The 24,492-nt window shown below is 41.1% G+C and overlaps 1 protein-coding gene across 1 annotated transcript in view; it reads left to right on the top strand.

Annotated features, from left to right (window-relative positions):
• LOC142596551 (guanine nucleotide-binding protein G(q) subunit alpha) overlaps nt 1-24,492 on the top strand; it is a 165,502-nt gene that overhangs the window by 31,262 nt on the left and 109,748 nt on the right. Inside the window, exon 2 of the mRNA XM_075725738.1 lies at nt 5,485-5,669. Within this exon, the coding sequence (XP_075581853.1) occupies nt 5,485-5,669 (185 nt within the window). The remainder of the gene's footprint in view (nt 1-5,484; nt 5,670-24,492) is intronic.

A 24,492-nucleotide genomic window follows, 5' to 3' on the forward strand; every position in this document is an offset into this window, starting at 1 on the left:
GATTGTTGCAGCCTCACCTTGAGTACTGTGTGCAGTTTTGGGCGCCTCAATATAAGAAGGACATCATACTATTAGAGTGTGTCCAGAGGAGGGCGACCAAGATGGTGAAAGGCCTCGAGGGCATGACTTATGTGGAGCAGCTGAGGATACCTAGGTTTGTTCAGTTTAGAGAAGAGGAGACTGAGGGGTGACCTCATTTCTGTCTACAACTTCCTCGTAAGGGGGAGTGGAGAGGGAGGTGCTGATCTATTCTCTGTGGTGTCTGGTGACAGGATGCAAGGGAATGGCTTAAAGCTGCATCAGGGAAAGTTCAGATGGGATATTAGGAAAAAGTTCTTCACTGAGAGGGTGTTCAAGCACTGGAACAAGTTCCCCAGGGATGTGGTCATGGCCCCAAGCCTGTTGGTGTTCAAGAAGCGTTTGGACAATGCTCTTAGATATATGGTTTAACTTGTAGGTTGCCATGTGTGGAGTCAGGACTTGATCCTCGTGGGTCCCTTCCAACTCAGGATATTCTGTGATTCAAAGCATATTCTGTTTTACCATTTTGTAGTTTCATTTTTGCAGGATGTGTGCCAGGAAAAATAGTAGTAATGCAATAAACTGTGCATGATGTTTGTGTATAAGGGGTTACTGCTGCATTTAAGCAACTTGACTGCCTTCCTGGCTCTGCTATGAGTGTGATATCAGTCAATGCCTTGATCTTCTCATAATGCAAATCATGGGACTTTAAAAGGTCAAAAATATATAAAAATAGTGAAATCAAGGTTTGACTTCAGTACTGTAATAGTTTTAAACCCCACTCTCCACCAGGAATAATGCTGTAATCATTGCAGCTTTGCTTAGCTAACCTTGGAGATTCATTATTTCCAGCTTTTCCTTGTTTTATTGTAGTTAATAGCATTGCTTGTTTTTTTCCCAGTTATTCTAGTTGCGGGGGAAGTATCTGAGCAAATCCCTAGACATGCATGTATTTGGTGTTCTGCCACTACTAAGCAGCTTTCTTTTCACCTAAAGGGGATTTATGTTTTTACAGAAATATTTGATTTTATAGTTAAAAAAAAAAATACTTGAAACTTACTTTCTGTGTGCTTTTCTTGTCAGTAACAGTACAAAAATATTGACTTTCTTCCCCTTGATCATAACAATCTAAGAGAAGCTATTAATGTGAAGATTTCATAAGTTCCTGTATATTGTGCTGAAAATGACTGTATTCGCTTCCTAATAATTCCTGTGCAATCCCATAAATTTTATTAGATATATAATTCATAGTTCTTTAGTGCATTCTGTGCTGGAAATTTTCCATGATTTCCTTTTTCACTAGGACTACTTTTCACACTTTGCCCCTGTACATAGAATCATTTAGGTTGAAAAAGACCCTTAAGATCATAGAGTCCAACCATAAACCTAATACTGCCAAGTCCACCACTAAATGATGTCCCTAAGCACCACATCTACATGTCTTTTAAATACCTCCAGGGATGGTGACTCAACCACTTCCCTGGGCAGCCTGTTCCAATGCTTGACAACCCCTTTTGATAAAGAAATTTTTCCTAATATCCAATCTAAACCTCCCCTGGTGCAACTTGAGGCTGTTTCCTCTTGTCCTATCAGTTGTTACTTGGGAAAAGAGACCGACACCCACCTCTCTACAACCTCCTTCCAGGTAGTTGTAGAGAGTGATAAGGTCTCCCCTTGGCCTCCTTTTCTCCAGACTAAGCAACCCCAGTTCCCTCAGCCGCTCCTCATAAGACTTGCTCTCTAGACCCTTCACCAGCTTCGTTGCTCTTCTTTGGACACGCTCCATGCTCCAGCACCTCAATGTCTGTCTTGTACTGAGGGGCCCAAAACTGAACACAGTGTTCGAGGTGTGGTCTCACCAGTGCTAAATACAGAGGGACGATCACTTCCCTAGTCCTGCTGGCCACTATTTCTGATACAAGCCAGGATGCTATTGGCCTTCTTGGCCACCTGGGCACACTGCCAGCTCATATTCAGCTGGCTGTCGACCACCACCCCCAGGTCCTTTTCCGCTAGGCAGCTTTCCAGCCACTCTTCCCCAAGCCTGTAGCGTTGCATGGGGTTGTTATGACCCAAGTGCAGGACATGTGACACTCCATGCAGCGGGCTAGAAATGTTCTCTTCGCTGTTGCTTCTGGCTTAACCACAAGGTTAGTCTGTGGGAGGAAACAGGATGGTTTATTGAGCATTGACCTAAGAAGGGACAGACTTGAGGAAGCACATAAGCAGAGAGAAATGACATTTTTATACATGTATGTATAGTAGTATACTTTTTGTGTGTGTGTATGTGTGGCTATATGAAAAAAGACATTGAGTCTAATTCTGTTCACTTACAGACTTCCAGAAAAGCTGAAGATAGGAGTAAAAATAGTTTTAATTCAGCACCAGTGAATCATAATCTTTGCAAATTTTAGCATACCTTTAGCATTACCTCCAAATATAGTTTATTATCAGCCTTAGGCTGTCAAAGCCTTAGGACAGTGCCACCCAATTAAAGAACCACAAAGCTGAATAAGATACAGATTCTGTAGGTTTTACTTTCTTTGGATTTTAATTTTGTCTGCCTATATATTGCAATTTTTATAGACTCACAAAGTGTAAATAATCTGAAATACTGTCTTCTCTAATTTAATGCAGATGGCTTTATCAGCATGTTTTCTTTCCAGTTGTGTAAGATTTTGATTGCTACCTAAACTCCCAGTAAACAATTAAAAGAATTACCAACTTCATTTTTTATTTTATTTTAAAACAGAGTAGATAATACAAACATGTTCTTACCATCTCAGCGGCTAAATTTTTATTTTATGATTTTTTTTTTTGGAAGGAATATGGATTCCCTCTTAAAGAAGCATTATGTTGACCAAAAATGGAAGTTAGTTTGTATTCCAATTATTTAGAGATTGTTTGTACCAGTACTACTTAAGGTTTTCCATTAATATTATGTGAGGAAAAAATAAAATTTGGTGCAAATGATTTTCTTATGCATTAGTTAAAGCAAAATTTTCAGTAAGACTTAATCATGTCAAAAAGGCATACCATATACTATTCTGTGCTTTATGGGTTCACATTGAACAGACTTATGTACTAAATGTGTGACATATATCTTGCAGGAAAAAATGGAAAATATTACAGAATTATTAAAGCAGTGTGTGATATGGTACTTTATTTCACTTCATATATAAGAACAGGACTCCATTGCCTAGGTTTCAGAAAAAGGGAAAAACTGAGATCTAAGGGTAGCCTGAAGCATTGTTTTTTAGTATGTAGTAGTTCTGCATTGCCTAGGTCTGTAATTTTATAAACTCTTTAGAAAAGTCATGTTCTCTCCCCTCTGGTAGATTACATCCTGGTGGCCAGTCAATACCCTGCAGAGATGGTCTGTGTATTTGGTGCTTTGCTCTTGACCACAGCACAATCTGGGGATCATAGTGAAGGCTGATTGTGGAAGCAGGCTCGGTCTAACTTTTCAGCTTTGGAGAAGTTTCATTGCAATAACAACCATTTGTGTTTCCACAGAGGAAATAAAATAGGTCTGTATATAACACTGTGCTTGATTTTTCTGGGAATGTGTGTGTAAGGAAGACTTGTGTTATAAGTTTGTTTTATACACATGGGAGATGGGGTTGAAGGTTTCAAAACAAAGTCCACAGTGTCACGGTCTGTTTGGATCTCAAATTTTCAGGACGATGTACTCTGATTTAAACTTTATTTCATGATCTCATTAAGAAATAAAACAAACGTACATGACAAACAGGGGCTCAGCCCTTTTGCTCAGACTAGTCTATCACGTGAATTCACTTATTCACCATTCAAGTCATAAGGCTTCATAATTTATAACCCATAACTCTTAATATCGTGCACCTATGAGCAAAAGAAAAAGATTAGTTACCTAGCCGACGGTGAGAGTGCTCGTCCTTCCTCCTCCGTCATGGTGCGGGCATCCCCTGTGTCACACCGGGAAGCATGAAAGCCCCAGCAGTCCAGCTGCTGTTGGATCCACTTCAAAAACTTTTTGGGTAAGCTGATGTTTTATACCCTCCAGCTTGGAGGTTTGGTCTATACCATTTCCATAAGTTAGCAGACTCTGAGGAGACTGCCAGACAAAAGATGATGGCTGCAGGAGACAACAATTTGCAGGTGATAATGGCTGTATAATAGCCCTTTAGCTCTTTCTGGCCACTTGTCCTGCCTAGGTGGTGCCCTGTCTTTGACCTAATGGCGCTGCTCCCAGCATACATCAGGTCTTAGCATGAGCTGTGTTAGCCAAAAATCTAAGCAGGAGTTGAGTGAACAGTCACGCACAGTAAAGACAAAAGCTTTTAGAGGCTTCCAGGTTAGATTTTGCAGTGTACTACCTCAGAAGTACTTAAGGGTTGCCAGCACAGCATCATGCTTTAACCTTATGTTGCACTGCTGTGAAATACACTACTCTGAGACACCTAAAACATCATATAAAGCATAAGGCTTTCTTTGTCCTGGGAGCCAAATATTAGAGCATGAATGAGGCATGAAAGCTTTATAAAAATGATCAAAATAAAATCCAGGCTGAAAGGCTAAGAAGCACTGCACACAGGTAAATGCATTGCATTTCTTAGGGGGCTATGTAGCTAGGTGAACATACAGCATTCATATGGCCGTGCAACTGTTCTGAATTTCAGTTACTCCTTATAATTTATTCATATGATTTGTTTGCTTATATAAGCTCTCCTAATCAGACAGAGACTGAATTGGGCCAAAGGAAAAAATGCTGTGTGATATATTCTGTGTGAAATTCCCAACAAGCAGATCTTAACTTTAAATTGTTAAACATTCAGAATGTTAATTTATAAGTTATTATTTGTACTTTGTGTAAAGTACAAAGACGCAAAGGAATTTAAAGGAAGTAATGACTCTTAACAAATAAGCTTATATGTCTCTGAGGTTGAAGTGTGCAGAACTGTAATTGTTATATTCTTTGCCTTTCTAACAAATTTATGTATTCGTTGTATATTGCTGCTTACCATAATGTCCTGAAGGTTGGCCAAGCAAGATAATTTTTTTTTCTTACTCTGTGAATTTTTGTGATACAACATCTCATAGTAATTCCCTAAAGTTATTTGTTGTTGAGAACTATATCTTCAGGAATGGAAATTTATGCTTATAATTTTAAATACACAGTGGTATATTCTAGATATTTTGGAGTGTATATTTTGTTTTAGTTATTAGTTTAGTTATTAACTCATTGCTATCTTTTTTTTCTACTTCTAATTTGTTTTCAAAATAAAAGTTTTAATTCAGTGTTGCTTCAGTTGTTATTGTGTTACTGCTGTTTTGATGTTGAACTGGTCCTTGTAGCAAGCACCTTGCAAGCACCATAACCACTTGACAGTGTTCTGCCCTGCACTGAACAAGCTGTCTGCTTTGTGCAGAAAAGTCATGTTTGTGTCCAGTGGCTGAAGTACATTCTTCTTATTTGTCTTGCAGGTACAGGAGAGAGTGGCAAAAGCACGTTCATCAAACAGATGAGAATCATTCATGGATCAGGTTACTCTGATGAAGACAAAAGGGGATTTACAAAATTGGTGTACCAGAATATATTTACAGCAGTGCAGGCCATGATCAGAGCCATGGATACCCTCAAAATCCCATACAAGTATGAACATAATAAGGTGAGATTTTTGTTTATTTCCATAGATGAAACTTTTCTTCTTTTATCTTTAGGAAATGTACTGAAGGTCTCTAAAATTATACATCACATACAAATTATATTCTACCTAAAGTTTAGGAAAAAAAAAAAAGGCTTCTTCCAGTCCTACCTCTAGTTCTCTGCTCTTTGTACTGCTCTGACAACACAGGTGCTGTTCTTAACAAGAAGTCTGGGGGATTTGTCATAGCAAGAGGGTAAAGGGCAGGCTGGTGTTTGTGACTTCAGTCATCTTTTTTTTTTTTCTTTTCTCCCAGCCCATGTTCTGGCCAGAGCACAGTTAAACCATTTTTCTGGTTTGTACCAGTACTACTTAAGGTTTTCCATTAATATTATGTGAGGAAAAAATAAAATTATTAGAAAAATAGTTGGGGATATCTGCTTGTGCGTGAGTATATTATGAAATAAAACGTTTGATACAAGGCCTTAGAATAAGCAAATTCTTTTGAAAGTGATGATATTGAAATTTAGAAAGAAAAAATACTAAAGCATTTTGTAAGGTTTATCTTTGATTAGCCTAACTTCTTTCCATTTTTTTCCATTCAGAAATTGAAATCAAATGTATAACTGGTATAACTAGTATTAAAAAGGAAATTTGCATGTGTATTTCAGCTCCATGTTTTTGTTGTACATAAAGCACTGAATTTCCTAACAAGCTGACTTGAAAAGTTAGTTGATTGTGAAGCACACATTTTTCTTCAGAATTGATATTGACTGTCACTTTGCTGTAGTATATGAAAGTCCTAATCATAAATCAGTAAATTAATTCCTTGTATTATACTACAAAGTATATATTCTACAGTTATTGTTCAAATTGAGTGTTGAATTTATATAGAATGTTTTTATATAGTTGAAGTGAATTAGTTAGATGTGGAATAGCTGTATATACATGACCAGACCTTTCTAATTAGAGCTGTTCACTTTCCCTATATAAAAATAACTTGACTGAAAGTCTGTCTTTGTGCTCAGCTACTTCACAAGCATTTCCATCAGTTCTAATAAGGCTAGGTGTGGAGTGAAGTAAAACTTGCCAAAGTTGTCAGGTTCTAGATGCAATTCCTTTAAAAACTCAGGGATTTTTTAATTCAGGGGAATTTTTTTTTTTAATCTCTTCATTGAAAGCAAACTCATTAGCCTTGCAACTTAAAAAACACAGGAAGGGGCACTTCCTATTAATTTGAATCTCATAGCAGGAAATTCAGTCTCTGGAGACAATATCTCAAAGTTTGAGTAACAGCATATTTTTAGCACGGTACTTGTTTTGCACAATAGCTTAGAAAACTACAACTCAAGCTGATGTTTATGTGGCTGAGCCTAAAGAAAAGAGAGTGAAGTGATCCTTTTATCAAATTCAAACAGTTCAGTTAAGTAGGCAGATGGGATCTTTGTATAGTGTAAAAAATGACATCTAGGCTGGATTATTTTAATATCATCAATGTAGGAAGAGGCATGTTTTAAGGAAGTTAGTTCTTCCAATGTTTTGTTGGCTTCATAGTCACCAATATAATTAAAGAGGCAGAGTCTGAAATGCATTGTCCTATATTATAATACTCTAGGCTCTTTGAAAGATTTATTGTCAGAATAGTGAAAGTCAAATGAGAAATGTAAATATTAGTGTTGACACTGTAATGTCTCAGAACTGATGGTAGGGCACTGTATCATACTTCTTTCATCACACTTTTAATCATGCTTCTTGTCTTGTCAACTCCAGAATATGAGCTCTACTGAGGTTTAAGATAATGGGTGAGGGTTATCTCTTCTCTTAGGGATGTGACATAGGAAATGGTGGCTTATGGATTGGTTTTCAGTTTCCTTTTGAGTAAATGTTACTGTGTTTCCATTATTTTTAACTAGAAGTTGTGAAGTTTTTATATGCATCTTGAATTTTGGAGAAGCAGTTTATAAAATTCAGAAAAGCCTTAGGTGTGTGGGGTTTTTTTTTTTTTGTTCTGTTTTTTACAGAAATGGACTTGAACAATTCTCAAAATTGCCTGTCTGCAAAATTTTTGTGAATGTACAATAGTAACTCATGCAACCACTGACATTCAAATTCAGTTTTTTAAAACCTAAGATATAGATGTATATATTTTAAAATCTTTTTAAAAACTGTCTTTTTAGAAATCTGACCTGTGTATCTATGTTCCTGTCAGTCGTTTCAAATACTGAATTAAGAAAATCATTAACTTTAATTTTTTTTAACTTCTGACATTCCCAGTGTTGTCCATGGTGGCTTAGAAGCCATTGCTCCCATTTCTCCTTTTCTATCTTTTTTCATGTCTAATATTGCTGAAGGATGGCTTTTTATTTTTTCTCTCCTCTTGTTACAGAAGTTTTACTAAATAAATCTACTACTGTACTAAAGAACTACTACCACTTTTACCCCTTATTGTTCCCTTTCAATGTAATTTCCAGAAGGCAGTTGCTGCCTCTTACAGACTGTCAGGAAGGTGTCGCTCAGTAGTGGTTAGCAGGCAGGAAATCTTACTTGAATCCATGCCCATAATTTCCTGTGAGACTTCTTTAGGTATCTTGTTATAAATATTTATGTGAGTAAGATAGTAACAGAACATGTTACAAGAAAATTTAGAGACTGAAAACATAAAATTACGTCTTATTGTAGACCAAGAAGTTTACTGTAAGTTTCAAAGAGTGGTTCTATTGCTGAAGTTGTTTCTGTATTTAAGCCTATTTCCTGTAGGGAATGTTTAAAAATTAAAATCAGCAGGTATGGGAAAATGCTTTTAAAGTCCAAAATCTTACTGATGTTATCTTCAAGGCCAAGTTTGCTTTGTTGATAGCTTCTCCCCCTCCCCCCGTAAGTCAGATGAATCTACTGTAACACACACAGACAAAAGACAGCAGGATCAGGTATGGAGTCAAATTACATAAATTCTCATCTCAAGTAAACAGTTTGGAGTCTTTAAATGTTTTGGATCTCTTCAGTGAAATTTCATGTTGAACAAACATAGGTTGGAGAAAAGGACCTCACTCATATACCTCACCTGATATGCAAAGAGTATGAAGGATTGAATCCCAAGCAGCAGTGTGCAAGCTGTGTGTGAGGTTCATTGACTCTCAGATGATGCAGAATGTGTGGGATTTCTGGCCTTTTCTAAAAAGAATTATATTCTTGGGATGTTGAAATGAAATGCTTCTAAAGAATAGCTTATTAGTCTGGAACACACATAATAAAGTGGCTCTTCAAGCAGATGGAGAAAACTGAACTGTGCCATCTGTGCAAACGGTATTCTTCAGCATCTCAAACCTGAAGCAGAGAGCTTAAAAGCAGGTTGCAGGAAAAATTCTAGTCATGTTAGTTAGTATTTGACATATCCTAGTACTCTCAGATGTCTTCCTCCAGACACACAAAAATAAAGAAAAATTGCCTAGTAAATAGAAGTTTTGCAGACGGTTAAATGCTTCTAATACTGTGAAGCTCCTGATGCATTTTTTTTGGCAAGAAATAGACTACCTAAGAGCCAGCCAACATGGAAGAGAGTGTAGTAAGATTTCAAGTATCGTAATCAGTTAACATCTGTTCAGATCAAGAAATTAAAGATGACTTTTTTTCAGGAGCCTTGTTTGACATGAGGTAAAAACTGGCTCCCTAATAGCTTTACATTTCCTCCCATGAGGATGTTCATCAGAGAGTTTTAGGGGCTTCAATAAAGCCATGAACAATTTCTTCCTCAGTGCTTCATCAAGAATGAATTTCCACAAGGACTTCCACAATCCTAAATAGATCTTAGTCTCTCTGACTCTCTCAACTGCTTTTCTCTTCTTTTTAACTGTCTCCCTCTGTCAGTCATTTACTCCTCTCATGCCTAGCTGGCCTCTCTCCAGTCTTTTTACATTTGACCTTATAAAGTTTTTATCTGTTTACCTGTGACCTTACCATATTGTCCTACTCTCCACTGTTTTCATTTTTCATTATATTTGAAGCAAACTTTTTAAAAAAACATCTTTTTATCAGTGTAGGAACTTATATCCTGGCCTCCTCCTACCATTTCTCTTACTTCCCTCATTTGTTTAACTTTTGGTTAGAGCAGAGATTTCTTGCATTTGTTTGTATTGCTCCAATGAATTTGTAAATTACTTGTTTCCATCTCTTATATTTTGCTTTATTATTTCATATTTTATCCCATCAGAAGTGACTTTTAGATTTATTTTTTTTCCAAGTGTAGGAAAAATGATTGTGTATCAAAGGTAAGGTAGGTTAGCAGGGTCACTCAAAGAGCTGAGAATATCTTTCTTAAAAATAAACATATAAATATACAAGCAAACACTTTTCACCTTCCCAGTAAGAAGAAAATATTTCCTTCCCCCAGTAAACATTTTTTGGGAAACTGACTGATCCAGTTATGTTCCGTTTATGTTATGTGAAATTACTAAAATCTCTTCAGTCTCATGACTTCATCGTTCATTTCTACTAACTCACAAGATTTGCTTAAAATAAAATTTACTGCCGTGAATTAAGAAACCATCAGCTAAAATGGGCCATTTTTTCTGAAGATTTTGTCAGTGTCTCTTTTTTAGTTTGCACTTCCTATGTGGTAAAAGTCGTAATATGTGAAATGCAAGAAAGCTTCCTCTTATTATACAATTCAGCTTTGGTTTAGAAAATTGGCTAACTTAAGCAAATGAGCTGTGTTTTTTAAAAAAAAAATATAAATTAACCAACTCTTTTATCAAGTGTTTGATTTCTTTAATTATTATTATTAGTAGTAGTAATAGTAGTTTGGTATTTATAGTGGGATGTATTGCCTGATAGAGGTATTCACATAACTACTTTGATTGTCTACTTTTTTTTCTTGCATTTTTTTTCTCCCTGATTAAAGTAGGTATAAAGTCTAAACGTTAGAGTTGACTACATATTCACACTATGTGATTCTGATCACATGCCTACCTGTTTTCAGAATATGGAACCATGTACCTCCATTCTTACAATAAAGTGAATACAGAGTCTAACTTTAAGTGACTGCATAAAGGTGAGGCATGAGACAAAGGTCCAGTGTTTTATTTCTGGAAAAGAAGGTTGGCAAAGAAAGTATGACGTTATTGGTGTTTGTTTTAATTTCCTTTTGACGATATTCTTTTTCAGAGTCAAAGCACAAAGCCTCTGTTGCATGCCTCAATTTTGGCAAAAAAGTATATACATTTTGATTGGTTTCGGTAGATTATTTAATATTATGGTGGACCTAAGATACTGGATAAGTAGAAAATGATTTGTTATGAGGAAGTGACTGCTGTGAACAGTCTTGAGTTTGACAAAACAGAGCATAGTATTGGGTTGGAAGGGTAACAGAGAGTTGCTTTGAATCCCTTCTTACACTTCTCTAATTCTCATGTGGCTCTCAGTTTCTCAGCTCTTAGTCCGTATCGTGCATCAGAGTTTATGAAATGTATGCCTTAGCTGGGGCAAGTAATACTGTGAAAAAGCTGTTACGATTAACGGTTGTTTCATGCTAATTAAGTTTATTTCATAGAATCATAGAATCGTTTAGGTTGGAAAAGACCTTTAAGATCATCCAGTCCAACCATTAACCTAACATTAACTAGTCCACAGTAAATCAATTAAGGGTAGACTAGACTAAACCATGTCCCAAAGTGCCACATCTACCCGTTTTTTGACCACCTCCAGGGATGGTGACTCCACCACCTCTCTGGGCAGCCTGTTCCAATGCTTGACTACCCTTTCCGTGAAGAAATTTTTCCTAATATCCAATCCAAACCTCCCCTGGCGTAGCTTGAGCCCATTTCCTCTCATCCTATCGCTAACTATTTGGGAGAAGAGACTAACACCCACCTCACTACAACCTCCTTTCAGGTAGTTGTAGAGAGCGATGAGGTCTCCCCTCAGCCTCCTCTTCTCCAGGCTAAACAACCCCAGTTCCCTCAGCCGCTACTCATAAGGCCTGTGCTCCAGACCCTTCACCAGCCTTGTTGCCCTTCTCTGAACACACTCCAGCACCTCAATGTCTTTCTTGTATTGAGGGGCCCAAAACTGGACACAGTATTCCAGGTGCGGCCTCACCAGTGCCGAGTACAGGGGCACAATCACCTCCCTGCTCCTGCTGGCCACACTATTCCTGATACAAGCCAGGATGCTGTTGGCCTTCTTGGCCACCTGGGCACACTGCTGGCTCATGTTCAGCCGGCTGTCAACCAGCACCCCCAGGTCCTTTTCGTCCAGGCAGCTTTCCAGCCACTCTTCCCGAAGCCTGTAGCATTGCATGGGGTTGTTGTGATCCAAGTGCAGGAGCCGGCACTTGGCCTTGTTAAACCTCATACAGTTGGCCTCGGCCCATCAGTCCAGCCTGTCCAGGTCCCTCTGCAGGGCCACCCTACCCTCCAGCAGATCAACACTCCCACCCAGTTTGGTGTCATCTGCAAACTTACTGAGGGTGCACTCAATCCCCTCATCCAGATCGTTGATAAAGATATTGAACAAGACTGGCCCTAAAACAGAGCCCTGGGGAACACCACTCGTGACTGGCCGCCAACTGGATTTAACTCCATTCACCACTACTCTCTGGGCTCTGTCACCCAGCCAGTTTTTTACCCAGTGAAGAGTACGCCCATCCAAGCCATGAGCTGCCAGCTTCCCAAGGAGAATGCTGTGGGAGACGGTGTCAAAGGCTTTACTGAAGTCCAGGTAGATGACGTCCACAGCCTTTCCTTCATCTACCAGGCAGGTCACCAGGTCATAAAAGGAGATCAGGTAGGTCAAGCAGGACTTGCCTTTCATGAAACCATGCTTGCTGGGTCCAATTCCCTGGTTGATCTGCACTTGCCTGTTGATTTCACTCATTATGAACCGCTCCATAATCTTTCCCAGCACCGAGGTCAGGCTGACAGGCCTGTAGTTCCCCGGGTCCTCCTTCCAGCCCTTCTTGTAGATGGGCGTCACATTGGCAAGCCTCCAGTCATCAGGGACCTCCCCTGTTAACCAGTCATCAGGTTGATGAGTTTCCCTTTTTTTTATTCGTGTGACCAATAGGGCAGAGTTAAAATTTGGCTTGTTTTTTTTTTTTAGTTAATCTTGTTAGCTAATGTGTATACAGTGTAACAATAGATTTCATGAAGATGTTTTGTAAATTTGGAGTTTTTCTTGAAAACATTCAAAATGTGAATTATGTGCCAAGTATTATTACCCACTGTTGGTTATGCAGGTTGGCAGTGATGAGGTTGCAGAGAGAAGTCCAAAAGCAATCAAAAGGGACTTCAGGGCACTGGGGAGATTGGTTGCAGGATCGGGAGCACAGGTAGTGTTTTCCTCTATCCCGTCAGTGGCAGGGAAGAATGCTGAAAGGAGCAGGAAAACTCACCTGATTAACAAGTGACTCAGAGGCTGGTGCAGTCGGGGGAAGTTTGATTTCTTTTGATTACGGGGAGGTTTACAGCTGTCTCCAAAGGGGAAAAGGATTCTCGTCCATGAGTTGGCGGGACTCATTGAGAGGGCTTCAAAGTAGGTTTGAAGGGGGAAGAGGATATAACCAGGCTCACTAGAGAGGAGCCCGAGGGTGGCATGGCAACGTTGGGCGTGAAATCGATAGCCCAGCTCAAATGCATCTACACCAGTTTACGCAACATGGGCAAGAAACAGGAGGAGCTGGAAGCCCTTGTGCAGCAGGATCGCTATGACATAGTCGCCATCGCAGAAACATGGTGGGATGATTCTCATGACTGGAGTGCTGCACTGGAGGGCTATAAGCTCTTCAGAAGGGATAGGCAGGGAAGGAGAGGCAGTGGGGTGGCTCTGTATGTTAGGGAGGGTTTTGACTGTATGGAGCTCGATAGTGGTGATGATAAGGTCGAGCGCTTATGGGTAAGGATGAGGGGAGTCTTGCTGGGAGTCTGTTATAGACCACCCAACCAGGATGAAGAGATAGATGAAGCATTCTATAAGCAGCTGGCAGAAGTCTGTCAATCGCTACCCCTTGTTCTTGTGGGGGACTTCAACTTGCCGGACATCTGCTGGGAATACAACACAGCAGAGAGGCAACAGTCTCGGAGGTTCCTGGAGAGTGTGGAAGATAACTTCGTGACGCAGCTGCTGAGTGAGCCTACCAGGGGAGGTGCCTCACTTGACCTGCTGTTTACAAGCAGAGAAGGACTCGTGGGAGATGTCGTGGTCGGAGGCTGTCTTGGGCTTAGCGACCACGATATGATAGAGTTTTCGATTCTTAGAGAAGTAAGGAGGAGGGCCAGCAAAACTGCCACCATGGATTTCTGGAGGGCAGACTTTGGCCTGTTCAGGACGCTGGTTGGGAAAGTCATATGGGAGACAGTCCTGAAAGGCAAAGGGGTCCAGGAAGGCTGGGTCTTCTTCAAGAAGGAAGTCTTAAGGGCGCAGGAGCAGGCTGTCCCCATGTGCCGTAAGACCAACCAGTGGGGAAGACGACTGGTCTGGCTGAACAGGGAGCTTTTGCTGGGACTCAGGGAAAAAAGGAGATTTTACCACCTTTGGAAGAAGGGGCGGGCAACTCAGGAAGAGTACAGGGATCTTGTTAGGTCATGCAGAGAGGAAATTAGAAAGGCAAAAGCCCAGCTAGAACTCAATTTGGCCACTGTTGTAAGAGATAATAAAAAATGTTTCTACAAATACATTAAGAACAAAATAGAGCCAAGGAGAATCTCCATCCTTTGCTGGATGTGGGGGGGAACATTGCCACCAAGGACAAGGAAAAGGATGAGATACTTAATGCCTTCTTTGCCTCTGTCTTTAATAGCCAGACGAGTTATCCCCAGGGTATTCAGCCCCTTGAGCTGGAAGACAGGGACAGGGAGCAGAGTGGAGCCCCAATAATCCAGGAGGAAGCAGTTAACAACCTGCTATGCCACCTGGACGCTCACAAGTCTATGGGGCTGGATGGGATCCACCCAAGAGTACTGAGGGAGCTGGCAGAGGATCTTGCCAAGCCACTTTCCATCATCTATCAGCAGTCCTGGTTAACAGGGGAGGTCCCTGATGACTGGAGGCTTGCCAGTGTGGCGCCCATCTACAAGAAGGGCCGGAAGGAGGACCCAGGGAACTACAGGCCTGTCAGCCTGACCTCGGTGCCGGGAAAGATTATGGAGCGGTTCATTGTGAGTGCGCTCAACAAGCATGTGCAGATCAACCAGGGGATCAGGCCCAGCAAGCATGGGTTCATGAAAGGCAGGTCCTGCTTGACCAACCTGATCTCCTTTTATGACCTGGTGACCTGCCTGGTAGATGAAGGAAAGGCTGTGGACGTCATCTACCTGGACTTTAGCAAAGCCTTTGACACATTCTCCCACAGCATTCTCCTTGGGAAGCTGGCAGCTCATGGCTTGGATGGGCGTACTCTTCACTGGGTAAAAAACTGGCTGGGTGACAGAGCCCAGAGAGTAGTGGTGAATGGAGTTAAATCCAGTTGGTGGCCAGTCACGAGTGGTGTTCCCCAGGGCTCTGTTTTGTGGCCAGCCTTGTTTAATATTTTTATGGATGATCTGGATGAGGGGATCGAGTGCACCCTCAGTAAGTTTGCAGATGACACCAAACTGGGTGGGAGTGTCGATCTGCTCGAGGGTAGGATGGCCCTGCAGAGGGACCTGGACAGGCTGGACTGATGGGCCAAGGCCAACTGTATGAGGTTTAACAAGGCCAAGTGCTGGCTCCTGCACTTGGGTCACAACAACCCCATGCAACGCTACAGGCTTGGGGAAGAGTGGCTGGAAACCTGCCTGGCCGAAAAGGACCTGGGGGTGCTGGTTGACAGCTGGCTGAACATGAGCCAGCAGTGTGCCCAGGTGGCCAAGAAGGCCAACAGCATCCTGGCTTGTATCAGGAATAGTGTGGCCAGCAGGAGCAGGGAGGTAATTGTCCCCCTGTACTCAGCACTGGTGAGGCTGCACCTGGAATACTGTGTCCAGTTTTGGGCCCCTCAATACAAGAAAGACATTGAGGTGCTGGAGGGTGTTCAGAGAAGGGCAACAAGGCTGGTGAAGGGTCTGGAGCACAGGCCTTATGAGGAGCGACTGAGGGAACTGGGGTTGTTTAGCCTGGAGAAGAGGAGGCTGAGGGGAGACCTTATCACTCTCTACCACTACCTGAAAGGAGGTTGTAGTGAGGTGGGTGTTGGTCTCTTCTCCCAAATAGTTAGCGATAGGATGAGAGGAAATGGGCTCAAGCTGCGCCAGGGCAGGTTTAGGTTGGATATTAGGAAACATTTCTTCATGGAAAGGGTAGTCAAGCATTGGAACAGACTGCCCAGAGAGGTGGTGGAGTCACCATCCCTGGAGGTGGTCAAAAAACGGGTAGACGTGGCACTTTTGGACATGGTTTAGTGGGCATGGTGGTGTTGGGTTGATGGTTGGACTGATGATCTTAGAGGTCCTTTCCAACCTTAATGATTCCTAGTTTTTACTTTCATTAAAAAATAATCCAGCCATCAAACCAGGAAACATGAAATTATGACTCTACCCTTAATTGGTTTAGTGGTGGACTTGGTAATGTTAGGTTAATGGTTGGACTGGATGATCTTAAAGGTCTTTTCCAACCTTAACGATTCTGTGATTCTAAGTAGTTTGTTTGAAGATGTTCCTCTGCTTCTAGAGTTTGTGTTCTTTAATAAGCTATGACCCTTGTTTTGAGAACATGTGCTCTCCATATGTATTGTTGGCTCTACAAGCAGATAAATGAGTGCTCTTGGTGTGTGCATATGTTCTTTGCATCTTGCCTCTGGTCCTTATCCAGCTTTTTTTTTTTTTTTTTTTTTTTTTTTTTTTTTTTTTTTGGAGCAGAGAACCAAGTGCTGCCAATTGTAGAGGTTGTACAGAAAAGTAACTGTCTGTCACTGGAGCATAAAGAAGTCTTGGGCACACTTGCTTCCCTTCTGGACTCTTGTACAGCCATATACTGGGTGGAGGGAGAATGGGAACATGCCATGAGTAAGAGAGATTAACAGAGCGTTGTCTAACCCTGGTGAATCCCATAGCAGTCTTTGTGGTGCCAGTTGCACCACTTCATGGGTATTTTGATGTTTTTATTTCTGTTTATCCAAAAAAGAAAAATACAGAGATCAAAATTATTGGCATTGGATTTTGTTTGGTCATATTTTTCTGGTTTAGTCTATATCTATTTTTAATCTGCAGAGGTTTTGCTGTGTATGTTGTAGAAGAAAAGGACCATTTTGACCCTGGAAAGTCTGACTGAAAACTTGTTTTTTCTAACTTTACCATTTATAGGGCCCCGCTATTTTACATTCGTTAAGATGTTTAGAACAAAATGGAAATCACATTTTTGTGTGTGCATTTCTATTAGTGTGTTTATTCAAGTTTGTTTATTTTTGAGGTAGTCCAGTAGCTTATTCTTTACTGCTGGTTCTGCTCAACTAGGTGCTTGACATTGGAGAAACATGGTAACACCAATTATTCAAAGCTCCTTCAAGGATTACTTAAAACAGGAATCTGCTGAGTACAAAACAGATGTAGCTTTTATACCTGCAGGGTTCACTTGGACTACGCTAGTGATTTGTAGTTGTGCAGAAACAGGATTTCTGCCTCATATAAGTATTTTAACAGGTCTTCTGACATAACAGAACTTTTCTGCGTTGTATTCCAGTATTTCTTTTGAAATGGGTATAGATGCAAAGGTAGTATCGGTTATCAGTCCACTTTTACAGAAACTGAAAAGATGTGAATAGTTTGGTTTGGAAGGGTTTTCTTTACTGTTACGATTTTTATTAAGAGTAGGAATCATGATGATATTCCATTAAAAAACCCCAACATCCTCCATTTCTGTGTCTACGCCATAATGTCATATGTTGATATATTATTTGGTAATAAAACTAAGGCCAGAATAATTCATTGTACCAGTCTCTGAAAGCTAAACTTGCTTCTTAAAGGCACATGTCACAACCAAATAGGAAGAATCTTGTGTAATTTTAAGCTCTTGAAGGGTGGGGTTTTTTTACTTATCTGCTTACATGGTTTTGTGAGTTAAAATTGTGTGTGTTTTCTGGGATGAAATATTTTTTTTTTAAGAAACATTTTATATACTTTTTTTATGTTTTCTTTGACCCTATGCATTTTCTTTAAAGCTGGTTTCATTCAAACTCTGGATTGAAAAGGGACTTTTGAAAGCTGAAATCTTTTGCAGTAAGGTTTTTTAATGACTTTTTTTCCTCATAAAACCAGAACTTTCTGGGTTTCCTTTGGTTCTTTTTCTGCCTTTCCTCTACTTTCTCTGTCAGCCTGGAACTTTTTAATACTGCCTTGGCCTTTGAAAATTTAAAACATTAAAAATAAGGTATTGAAAATAAAGCTACTGAAAACAGCGCAAAAATTTACTGGTTATTTGTGATGGGTTGACCCTGGCTGGACACCAGGTGCCCACCAAAGCTGCTCTATCACTCCCCCTCCTCAGCTGGATAGCGGAGAGAAAATATAACAAAAGGCTCGTGGGTTGAGACAAGGACAGGGAGATCACTCGGCAATTATTGTCACGGGTAAAACAGACTCAACTTGGGGAAATTAATTTAATTTATTACCAATCAAATCAGAGTAGGGTAATGAGAAATAAAACCCAAATCTTAAAACACCTTCCCCCCACCCCTCCCTTCTTCCCGAGATCAACTTCACTCCCGATTTTCTCTACCTCCTCCCCTGAACAGCACAGGGCAACAGGGAATGGGGGTTGCGGTCAGTTTCTCACATGGTGTCTCTGCTGCTCCTTCCTCCTCCCTCTCTTCCCCTGCTCCAGCATGCAGTCCCACCCATGGGAGACAGTCCTCCATGAACTTCTCCATCTTGAGTCCTTCTCACGGGCTGCAGTTCTTCATGATTTGCTCCAGCGTGGGTCCCTTCCATGGGGTGCAGTCCTTCACGAGCAGACTGCTCCAGCATGGGTCCCCCATGGGGACACAAGTCCTGCCAGAAAACCTGCTCCAGCATGGGCTCCTCTCTCCACAGGTCCACAGGTCCTGCCAGAAAACCTGCTCCAGCACAGGCTTCCCACAGGGTCACAGCCTTCTTTGGGTACATCCACCTTCTCTGGCATGGGGTCCTCCACGGGCTGCAGGTGGATATCTGCTCCACCGTGGACCTCCATGGGCTGCAGGGGAAGAACCTGCCTAACCATGGTCTTCACCACAGTCTGCAGGGGAATCTGCTCTGGCACCTGGAGCACCTCCTCCCCCTCCTCCTTCCCTGACCTTGGTGTCTGCATAGTTGTTCCTCTCACGTATTCTCACTCCTCTCTTCTGGCTGCTGTGTGCAGCAGTTCCCCGCCCCTTCCTAAATACGTTATCACAGAGGCGCTACCACCATCGCTGATTGGCTCAGCTTTGGCCAGCAACAGGTCCATCTTGGAGCCATCTGGCATTGGCTCTATTGGACATAGGGGAAGTTTCTAGCAGCTTCTCACAGAAGCCACCCCTGTAGCCCTCCACTACCAAAAACCTTGCCATACAAACCCAGTACAGTATTATAAATTCTCTTGCAGTCAGTCTGCAAATTAAAATAAAAAGAACATAGGGAAGACTGAAATGTTGTGACATATTTCAGAGGTAGTTTGTGGAACGTTTAATTTAGATGGCATTAATAATTTAGGGAATAAAATAACTTCAATGTTTATTCTCCTTTTTAAAAAGTTTTTTCAGCTACCTGCCATTTCAAAACTAGCTTGTGTTTTTTAAATCCTTTTCTGTAGCGAAAAAGTTAACTGGTTCTGTGGTAATGCAGGTGCCAACAGTATTGGACTGAGATATCACTAAAAGATATCAAGAACATTTGACTAGTATATGTATGTACTGTGGCAGACAGTATAAAATGGATTTTTCTAAAAGAAAATTGGAGTTACTTCTCTGTTTCAAACTTGCTCATGGGGAAAGGTGTTTAAGGATACGCATGAGGAAATTGAGGAATACATGAATGGACAGATCTTTTCAGGGATTGCAAAGGAGTCTCTTGCATAGTCGGATCTCTGCAAGGGAGAACGAAGAGCATTCAGGTAGTTTCTAAACTACCTTCAGGAAGTTTCTAAGAACCCTATCTGTCCCTTTTTGGATGCTTGTCATCTTTTGTGGTCTTCCTGTAGAGCTTCCTGTGTACTGTTCTTGGATACCATATGAATCAGCAGTGTGTGTGGTGTTTTACCCATCTGACAAATAAGAAAACTGCACCAACAATATTTTTAATATTCTTCATTGAGATTGGCTCTATTAAGAGAACTACTTTCTTAAATTGCACTGGAATGAATTTGTGATCCAGTAGGGTTTTTTTAATTTCTGTCATGTACTAGCTAGGATATGCAGTAGAAAACAGCCTTTTATGAATGCATCCCAAGCAGATGTTACAGCCGTCTGGGTGTACTGAAACAGATGCCATCTACAGAAACCTTTTCAACATAAACTGTAATCAAATTGTGGCTGTTCCACATTCCAATGTACGTTTTCATCATGTCCTGCATTACTGGGTTGAACTGCATGAGAATTAGATTGTATGATATCTTTCCCCTTGGGAAAGGAATGAAAATTAGATTTATCATATGAAGCTATCCCAAGGAGAGGAAAAGTACATGAATATGGTTTGGAGGGGATTTGACTGTATAAAGGTAGTGATATAGTTGAGATGCAGGTTCAATTGTCAAACCTACTTTTAAGGTCAGGGTTAATGCCTGAATAAGTGTATTCAGTAATGTTTCTCCAGTGTTCAGATGGTCTCATTAAGTCATTATTCCTTAAACATGATAGTTATTTCTGTTGTGGTTTAGCCCCAGCCAGCAACTCAGCACCACGCAGCCGCTCACTCACTCCCCCTACCCCGATGGGATGGGGGAGAGAATCGGAGGAATAAGAGTGAGAAACACTCCTGGGTTGAGATAAGAACAGTTTAATAATTGAAATAAAGTAAAATAGTAATGCTAATAATAACAGTAAAATAATGATAATAATAATAATGATATACAAAGCAAGTGATGCACAAGGCAATTGCTCACCACCCGCCGACCAATACCCAGACAGTCCCCGAGCAGCGATCGCTGCTCCCCGGCCGACCCCCCCCAGTTTATATACTGAGCATGACGTCATGTGGTATGGAATAGCCCTTTGGTCAGTTTGGATCAACTATTCTGGCTGTGCCCCCTCCCAGTTTCTTGTGCACCTGGCAGAGCATGGGAAGCTGAAAAAGTCCTTGACTAGCATAAGCAGTACTCAGCAACAACTAAAAACATCAGCTGTTATCAGCATTCTTCTCATCCTAAGTCCAAAACACAGCACTATGCCAGCTACTAGGAAGAAAATTAACTCTATCCCAGCCGAAACCAGGACAATTTCTCAGCAGGATACCAAATTAATTTTTTTCACTAAACATCTTTTTTGCCTATTCTGGATTTGGCGATTAGATCTCTTTGATAGTGTTAGGGTTGTGCGTGTGTGTGTGTGGTGGTTTGGGGGATGGGGGCAGGTTGGTGGGGTCTTTCACCTTGGGTATTCTCCATATGTGATCTTGTACAATTGTATTTTGCTGAAGAGAGTAAGAGGAGGAAAATAAACAAGAACTGTTATACTGCTGTTTTTTTTCCTGGTTCCTATATTCCTTTCGAGTATTTAGTCTTTTTGAAACTTGGTGAGTTTCTCAAGAAATTTTCTCCAGCAGTATGGATCATGTAATTCATCACATGGGGGGTCATTCTTTGACATAACCTCATTTTGTCCAGCTATATGAAGCTAAGGTGGCCGTGAAGTACAGTATTTCTGATTTAGTAGTATTTTCAAACACTTATTTTGTGGAGAGAGGGTTATACCAGCTGCAGAGTTTTAGAGAATTGTAACACAGTGTTTGTTAAAATAAGTATTCCAAGTGACTGTGGAACCAAACAGAAAACAGTGTCATAATTTTAGGCTTTACAGTTGATGGTATTGTACAAAATACAAAACATCCCTTCTATAAGCTATGTGTAAAGAAGCAACAGTATCTTTTCCTTATGAAGAGCAAAAATGTAATGTATACTTTTACCATGAATTAATTTTGTCTCAGAAAATGGAGTTTATAGATCCCTCAGGCTGAATAAAATGTGCTTAACCAGAACCATACCACACCCAAAATTCAGACATCTGTATTTATCTCTATCTCCTAATTATCCCTCAGTGCATCAGCAGATGAATGTAATGAGTAACAAGAATAAGTCTTCTCTGTTATGATATGTTACTGGTGCCAGCACTGTTATAGTTTATAAATAAAATCAGTAACTGAGCAAAGCATTTACTTCTGCACTGTATAGATTTTTTTTTTCCTTAGCATAAACAATTATAGAATAAGGGAAAGGCTTGTGCACTTTAAAATGTTTCTTCTGTTTTGATGGAATCTTGCCATTTTGAGTGTTAGCCTGTGCTATATGTCATGTTTTTACAGCATCTTGCTATTCAGCAGCCCAATGCTGTTAGAGACCAATGGGTAGGACTGAAATATTAATATAATAGACTTTAAAATGAAGAATAATGCTGGAAAAGTGTTCAAAGCTGTTGTCCAGAGACTATTTGAATGTAGACCTCTTCTCCCCCTCCCCCTGAGTGCTGAACTGTGGCACTATCCACTGCCCCAGCCTCTGCATCCCTTGCCCTACTTACACTCTCATAGTGAACAGTCCTAGAATAACCCAGCGTTTGATTTACAGTGCAGAGTCATGAATGGAAAGCAGCAATAGCATGCCCAGCACATGCTGCCTTGGATGACCATGATGTAAAAAATGTTTTTGGAACTAGGTCCTCTGTGTGTAAATGATGTGTGGTGGGCTGTAGGGATCCTTCCATCTTTGATCCCTGTCTCTGTCAGCAACTCATTGTGTGGCCACAAGAAAGTCAATTTTGCCAGAAGTGTTGAATATGCTTGTTAAATTTGGGTAATTCAATCTAAATATCCTAGAATAATGCCTTAATCTGTTTTACTTGCTTTACATACTTAGTGCAGCATGTGCTAGCTATTGAAATTGATGTAATTATTGGCAGATAAGAACCTAAATATAGATCTTGGATTGCATCCTACAGCATTTAAATTTGCATTAATGTTGTTTACTTTAAAGCTATAAAACTTTAAACAAATAAATTATAATACGATAATTATCTCTTTTATCCCCCTCTTTTCACCTCTGTGTAAAACAAAGTTGTTTCCTCCCTTTATAACTTTACTGTACCAAAGTGTTAATTATACTAGTTTGGGGTTGCTGCAAAACCTGTATGATTGTAGAAATGAATGCTGGAATCGCGTATTTGTGGCTCAGTGCCTTGTGCCACTGGGCAGGAATACAGAAATACATGCTCTGCATATTACAGGAGATGGCTCAGCTCTCATAAATAAGTCCTAATTGTGGAAATTGTAGGAGTGTGCATAGTCAATTTGTAATAAATAAATATTAATATTTCCCCTCATCATCCTCCTTTTTTTCATAGAATCGTTTAGGTTAGAAAAGACCATTAAGATCATCCAGTCCAACCATTAACCTAACACTACCAAGTCCACCACTAAACCAATTAAGGGTAGAGTAGAAATTTCATGTTTCCTGGTTTGGTGGCTGGATTATTTATAATGAAAGTAAAAACTAGGAATCATTAAGATTGGAAAGGATCTCTAAGACCATCAGTCCAACCATCAACCCAACACCACCATGCCCACTAAACCATGTCCCAGAGTACCGCGTCTACCTGTTTTTTGACCACCTCCAGGGATCGTGACTCCACCACCTCTGGGCAGCCTGTTCCAATGCTTGACTACCCTTTCCGTGAAGAAATTTTTCCTAATATCCAATCTAAACCACCCCTGGGGCAGCTTGAGCCCATTTCCTCTCGTCCTATTGCTAACTACTTGGGAGAAGAGACCAACACCCACCTCACTACAACCTCCTTTCAGGTAGTTGTAGAGAGTAATAAGGTCTCCCCTCAGCCTCCTCTTCTCCAGGCTAAATAACCCCAGTTCCCTTAGTTGCTCCTCATAAGACCTGTACTCTAGACCCTTCACCAGCCTTGTTGCCCTTCTCTGAACACCCTCCAGCACCTCAATGTCTTTCTTGTATTGAGGGGCCCAAAACTGGGCACGGTATTCCAGGTGCGGCCTCACCAGAGCCGAGTACAGGGGAACAATCACCTCCCTGCTCCTGCTGGCCACGCTTTTCCTAATAGAAGCCAGGATGCTGTTGGCCTTCTTGGCCACCTGGGCACACTGCTGGCTCATGTTCAGCCGGCTGTCAACCAGCACCCCCAGGTCCTTTTCGGCCAGGCAGCTTTCCAGCCACTCTTCCCCAAGCCTGTGGTGTTGCATGGGGTTGTTGTGACCCAAGTGCAGAACCCAGCACTTGGCCTTGTTGAACCTCATACAGTTGGCCACGGCCCATCGATCCAGCCTGTCCAGGTCCCTCTGCAGGGCCATCCTACCCTCGAGCAGATCGACACTCCCACCCAGTTTGGTGTCATCTGCAAACTTACTGAGGGCACACTCGATCCCCTCATCCAGATCATTGATAAAGATATTAAACAAGGCTGGCCACAAAACAGAGCCCTGGGGAACACCGCTCGTGACCAGCTGCCAACTGGACTTAACTCCATTCACCACTACTCTCTAGGCTCGGCCACCCAACCAGTTTTTTACCCAGCGAAGAGAACACCTGCCTAGGCCATGAGCTGCCAGCTTCCCAAGGAGAATGCTGTGGGAGACGGTGTCAAAGGCTTTCCTAAAGTCCAGGTAGATGACGTCCACAGCCTTTCCTTTATCTACCAGGCGGGTCACCAGGTCATAAAAGGAGACCAGGTTGGTCAAGCAGGACCTGCCTTTCG

The sequence above is a fragment of the Pelecanus crispus genome, chromosome W (assembly GCF_030463565.1).
Source record: "Pelecanus crispus isolate bPelCri1 chromosome W, bPelCri1.pri, whole genome shotgun sequence".
Classification (NCBI taxonomy): Eukaryota; Metazoa; Chordata; class Aves; order Pelecaniformes; family Pelecanidae; genus Pelecanus; species Pelecanus crispus.